At 43.3% G+C, this 5944-nt stretch overlaps 1 protein-coding gene across 1 annotated transcript; it reads right to left on the bottom strand.

Moving 5' to 3' along the window:
• Nucleotides 1-1117: 1117 nt before the first annotated feature.
• On the bottom strand, nt 1118-4959 carry LOC118427986. The gene is made up of 4 exons (XM_035837952.1): nt 4913-4959; nt 3558-3730; nt 2921-3073; nt 1118-1317 (listed from the first exon to the last, which is right to left on the bottom strand). Exons 2-4 carry the CDS (start codon nt 3712-3714, stop codon nt 1118-1120), a joined length of 510 nt encoding a protein of 169 aa, XP_035693845.1. The 5' UTR covers nt 3715-3730; nt 4913-4959.
• Nucleotides 4960-5944: the final 985 nt, after the last annotated feature.

Raw genomic sequence — 5944 nt, 5'->3', positions numbered from 1 at the left:
TAAACAAAATCAGTGTCCATTTCTTTGAGGAGATTTACTCATACATATATACAATATACATACATACATGGACATACTACAACAATGTTGCAGCCTGTTATACCTTGCTGTAAAACTGGCTGAATTAAGTAAGTTAGTTTTAGTCTTTAAAAAAATCTTAATATATACAACAGAACATACTTAACAATAGTCGATGCACACAAAGACCAACAATATCAGTAAAATGACAGTAATCAACATTTCCATGTAGCAGTAATTGTAGCATATAACGTTAGTTCACCTTTATCCGTTCTTTTTTAAGAACAATGTATTTAGTCAGGGCCCCAGGTACGCCTGCGTTTTACTCACACGCCTCCGCATCGGGACCTGTAGTTTGAACTTTAGCTTATTCACACGTAATTTAGTCGATAGTCCTTCTTGTAGCTGTGGCTCCCGATGTGAAAGCGTTGTCCACTATTTATTGTACTGCCCTAACTACAACCAACTTAGAAAAACCCTTCTCTGCAACCTTCAAGACCTTTTAACCCTTGATTTGAAAACTACGTCTGACCCAGTCTTAACCCAACTTTTACTCAGGGGTTCACACACTTTACCAACAGAAACAAATAACCACATTATGCAGCTTACACAGACATACATACTCCAGACCAACCGTTTTCAAGCTGATTGAACATTTTCCTTAAATCTTGCATGTATATACATTTATTTGTTGGATCCGTCATCCCATTGCTGTACTACTGTTTTATTTGATCTCACATTGTTTTGTCCTTTGTTTATTCTAGTTTCAAATGTCCTAGTGGTAATGTTAATATTAGCTTTCCTAGAGTTCATTTACCACTGTGTCTTGTCTTATATGTATACCAATAAAAAATTAAAAAATAAAATGTATTTAGGGAAAGCAAGTCAACAGATGATGGTTTCAAACTGCAATATTTTGAAAATAGCACAATTTGAAACTACCGTCCATCGACTTCATATCCCTGGATACCCTGTTTAGCAGCACAACGGATATATGTTACCCCGCGGATAAAGGTGAACTAACGTCAGCAGATTTCATCAGATAACACCTCCTTGATTTTTCAGTCGTATACGCTCATTGGTCAAACCCCAAAAGGTCTTAGATGGTACCGTCAGAGTCCAGTGCAACAATGGCCGTGTCAATATTGATGGAGTTGGTCACTTCCGACAGTTCGACTAGTCCGTCTCCGTTCGCGTCCAGCTCGTGGTGGTTCCGGAAGTTGCCGCCGCCGTGGCCGTGTACGGCGTTCCACATGGTGAACCACTTGTCGTCCTCGGAACCCGTCAGGAAACCGTCATCTGACGATACAATATAGGAAGGATATAAGAGTTTTCTTTTACACAGCCAGTTAATCTCACCTGATCTGACGTTTCGATGCCTGTCGGGCATCTTCCTCAGAGCTTCTAACTGGAGTCCTGCTTCTCGCCGCTATATGTAGCCGATGTAGGGGGCGCTTTTGCGGCAAGAACACAATCCCAAACGGCTGAGGTTGTACCCCCCCCCCCTCGTCGCGGATACATTTAGCGGCGAGAAGCAGAACTCCAGTAAGAAGCTCTGAGGAAGATGACTGACAGGCATCGAAACGCTATCAGCTGAGGTGATATTAACTGATTGTGTAAAAGAAAACTCCTATATCCTGTGATCAACCAACCTGATGAAATTATTTTCGGGAGAAAATAGAAATGTCAAAAATAAGCAAGGATCTTAAAAGGACAAGGTGGCACAGAAGAACTAAGTGAAAATAAAAAAAATGTATATTTTTTAATTGTGGAAAAATGTCAGTGATGTCATTTTTATTAATTTACGACAACCCAGTCCCCGGTCGTTGTCTGACCTCACACGTGGTCACCGCGTGTCCGTCCTTGCCTATTCACACTCCCGCCCACCACACCGGGGCTCTCATTCTGTGTTTCGTCCGCGGGAAGCGAGGCGCACGGAGACTCGCTCCCCGGTTTTCGAGCTTTGGTCAGGGATTTCCCCCTTTCCGCGATGGCATAGCCCAAAGTTTGTTCAGTCTGCACGATGCCAGTCAGGGGTCATCGAGGGCCGCATGGTCGTGGCAAGTGTACGGCGGGTCTCTCCCCGGGCTCAGACAACAACTCGGACAGCCTTGAGGAGAGGGTCCGCCGGTCCCTAAAAAAGCTGAAGAGAGACAGCAAGGCCAAGGAGCTAGCCAAAGGACTCTGGTCGGAGGCCAGCGAAGAGGAACGGGCCCCCACCGCGAGGGACTTGCGGGAAGACGACGACCTTGCTGACAGGGTCGATAAAACCCTGGATGAAATCTTCGGGAAGAAACCGAGGAAGCGTTCCTCCTCTCGCCGGAAGGACAGAAAGGACACAAGCCAGTCCCCATTCCGCTCGCGGTCTCCAGACGCCGCTTAATTAAAGGTGGAATAGAAAAACTATCAGTTTTTGAACATTTTAAACCCTAATCAAGCTTGTGTTAAGTCATTTATCGCTTTGCACCAGTTCTGCAACACTTAGGAGCAAGTTCAAAACATAATTCATGTCCCGACAATTGAATTCAGCAGGCAGAATTGTGTTGTACGGAAAGCTGCTGCCACCTGTCTTCTCTATGGAGTAATGCATGGTCGGTGTGTCCTGATACAGATGGCCTCCTTTATTCCTGTCACTAGATAGACCTGTTGAATGTTTATCTCTTTGACCCTGTCCAAAGACTACATCAACTAACATTTCAAATGAAGTACCGTACTAGCCTCTACCAGGCTCCCCAGGTCGCTGGAAAAATAGTAGAAATTTCCCAAATTGACAGAAAACACACCAGAGGAGCTTGTTGGTCGAGGGGTACAGTTTGCGACCAACTCCTCTGGCGTGGGGGTATTTTTTCAGCGACATGGGGAACCTGGTAGAGGCCACTAACATACTAATGTTTGGACCTACGGTTGTGATCGTAGAAGTCGAACAGACTCCCAAGGGTCAACCCGCCGCGAATCTCATCGAAGGTGAGCGTGTGGTCGTGGTCGGTGTCCAGCTGGGCGAAGAAGTGATGGTCTAGGAACTGCAGGGCCTCTTGCTCGGTGAACGCCCGGTCATCTAGAAAAGGAGTGGCAAGGCTTCTTGTCAAAGGTTGTTATAGGTGCACTCTCACTGCACTTGCGTCAAGCTCGCGTCACTGCGGGGTTCGTTCACTGCGTCACTGTTTTATTTTTTCCGATTTCTTTATAATTTAGATATAAATTAGTCGTTTTTTAGTATGACTTAAAAGGCGACAAAATACACAAAAAGAAAGAAAATTCGCTCTTTATCTCTGAAATTCGTTGAGTATCTTTCGAACCCCGCAGTGACGCAAGTGCAATGAGAGTGCACCTTTATAATTAGAGTCTAAAGGTTTTGGGTTCGAAACCCAGCAGACGTCATGGTTCTTTCCTTAGGAAAGACACGCTTCACCATTTGCTTTTCTGACAAAAGATCAAGCAAACTAAGTCTAAATCGGCATTCGAAGAATATTAAAGGAAAAGGGAGTTTACTATGTGGAAAAGGGGTATAAGTAAGTAATTAAAGTCAAGGTAAAACGTACGGTCAGAGTCCAGGGCATGAAGGACCTGGTCCAGATGGAAGGCTTGCAGCGCCTCCTGGCGACTGATCTGCCCATCGCCGTTCGCGTCCAGCTCGTGGTGATTCCTCACGGGAGAGGCCGTTGCCAGGGCAACGAAGAGCAGGAGGAAGGGAGTCATGGTTCGTTGTGGGAAACTGCAAAAACGGCGTAAAATGACGTCTAAAAACCAAATATCGTTGCTAACTCTTGCCGTTCTGAATTTCTTTAAAGGGTATCTAATAACAACAGGCTCTGATACACTTTTGTCGTCATATTGCTTAACGAAATTGGTATACATGAGAAGAAGGTAAAAAAAAAAGCTTAATAAGTCGTCTTCATAACATAAAAAAGTATATAAATGACAAGTTAAAGATACACCCAAATAGAGAAAGCCGTAGTTTTGCCATGTGCTGCTTCAAAAAAATTAAGCCCTACTTTGACTTAACTGAGAAATACTGTACTGGCCTGACTAAAATGCCTGCGAGAGTGGCGTCGCTAAATTAACACGACAGTTTACTTTATTCAGGTTGTAACAAGACAATACACTGTGAGCACTAGGCAGCATGGCTGGTATCGTGGCCACAGACATATAAATATACAATACAAGATGAACATGTATATACAGTAATAGAATAAAATAGTTGTTGCAATAAAAGCAGGTAAAGCTAACACTTATGCCTGACTAGCTAAAATTTACTAGACAGTGGCACGGCTGGTAGAGAATCTTTTGGTAGATATCATGTACACACACAGTGCTTCTGAAAGCTGTCTATTGATGACAGGGTCATGGTCAGGTGAGCCGTGGAGCAGTAGTGAAACAGTAGGCATTCAACAGTGGTTTAACGACAGTTTAAACGGTCACATAGGTCGTGCGATCGTCGTACGATTTTGATGCGGTAAGCAGGCTGTGACAGAAACAACCACCGACAAAGATCCAAGACAGTGTTTTGTGTTGCAACACAACTGTACTCTGAAGGAAACATGCATGAATGTCCCTTGTCTTGGTTATGAGAATACCATGCAAAACGTGGGACTAAAGAGAAAGCAAAACACAAACACACAAAATGATTTTTTTTATCGACGTAGGTCGGACGCAGCCAGGACGTCAACGCTTGATATGACGATACGAAAAAAAAGGAGATTGCACGTGTCTTGGGGTAGATTCACAACAGCAAACTGGTAAAATTCTAGGCGCAACAGTACATATTTAAAAAAAATGTCTTTTGACAGAAAGAAAGGGTTTCGCTACGTTTTCAATACCTCACCGACAATGTTACAACAAAAACACATCGCAACGAAATGTACATGTAACTGTACTCCAAGGGAAGTAGACTTACCAGTATTGACGTCGTTGAACTGTTGGATGTGAATAATCCAAGATCCGACGAGTCTAAGTCCTAATATACGAAATGCGTGAGAATTTTAACAGGTTTCATCCGACAAGTTGATATCTTTAGATTATGTCAATATGAATGTCTAAATATAATTCCATTAATGTTATGTAAGCAATATCCCATCCAAATGTCCCAGAAAGTCAAGGATTGTTGAGGACTTTTAGGCTGTACAAATAGGAGGGGACAGGTGCCACTGTGCACTACACTCATTTCCCCCAAATATTGACAAATTGACAGAAGGAAAATGTCCAGACTTTGCATGATGTGCAAAATGACCAATAAGCTGGTGGACGTACCGACTGATAAGTATCTAATACCAGCTCAAAAAAGAACAAGAAACAGCCATCACTTCAAGTACAAGAGTTTCCAAGCTAGGATTGATGTGTTCAAAAATTCGTATCTTCCCAGAACTATCGTAGATTGGAATTTGTTATCACCAAGCACAATAGGGGCATCTTCTCTGGATAGTTTTAAAGAACGCTTGCAGATAGATATGAAAAGTTAGGTGTGACGGATCGTTCAGTGTAATATAACCAGCTGCTGCCGCACCCCGTGCCTGCGAAGCTGGTGTGTTACGCCGAATGGCGGTTATACCGGCTATATAGATACAGATACAGATACAGATTTTCCTCCCGTTCTTTTAGTTACCTTCGCCGAGAAGGTTATGTTTTGGGTAGCGTGTGTATGTATGTATGTATGTATGAATGAATGTTTTTAGAAGACCAGCTTAACTTGAGAACGCCTGGATGGATTGTATTGATATTCGGTATGTAATGTAGGTCTTGATAAGACCTGGAAACGATTAGATTTTAGGCCCCTTAGTGGCCTGTTAAGGTACTGCAGCGGAACTTCCGGCGCGGGTTTGATATTTCGAGTTCTGAACATGCTGCGGCTATGATTTTTAAGTGGTAGATAGATCTTAATGCCGAGATAAAGTGGTATAGGTTTGGGCCACCTAGCGAGTTGTTTTGTGAA

This window comes from Branchiostoma floridae, chromosome 12 (genome assembly GCF_000003815.2).
Source record: "Branchiostoma floridae strain S238N-H82 chromosome 12, Bfl_VNyyK, whole genome shotgun sequence".
Taxonomy (NCBI): Eukaryota; Metazoa; Chordata; class Leptocardii; order Amphioxiformes; family Branchiostomatidae; genus Branchiostoma; species Branchiostoma floridae.
Note: the sequence above shows the minus strand (reverse complement) of the source record. Positions and strands in the feature narration are given on the sequence as shown.

Coding starts and splice junctions, on each gene's coding strand:
- LOC118427986 (XM_035837952.1), bottom strand. CDS start 3,714: ATGACTCCCTTCCTCCTGCTCTTCGTTGCCCTGGCAACGGCCTCTCCC. Junction 3,074..3,557: donor TCATGCCCTGGACTCTGACC/GTACGTTTTACC, acceptor CTCCTTTTCTAG/ATGACCGGGCGTTCACCGAG. Junction 1,318..2,920: donor CGACTTCTACGATCACAACC/GTAGGTCCAAAC, acceptor TTGTATCGTCAG/ATGACGGTTTCCTGACGGGT.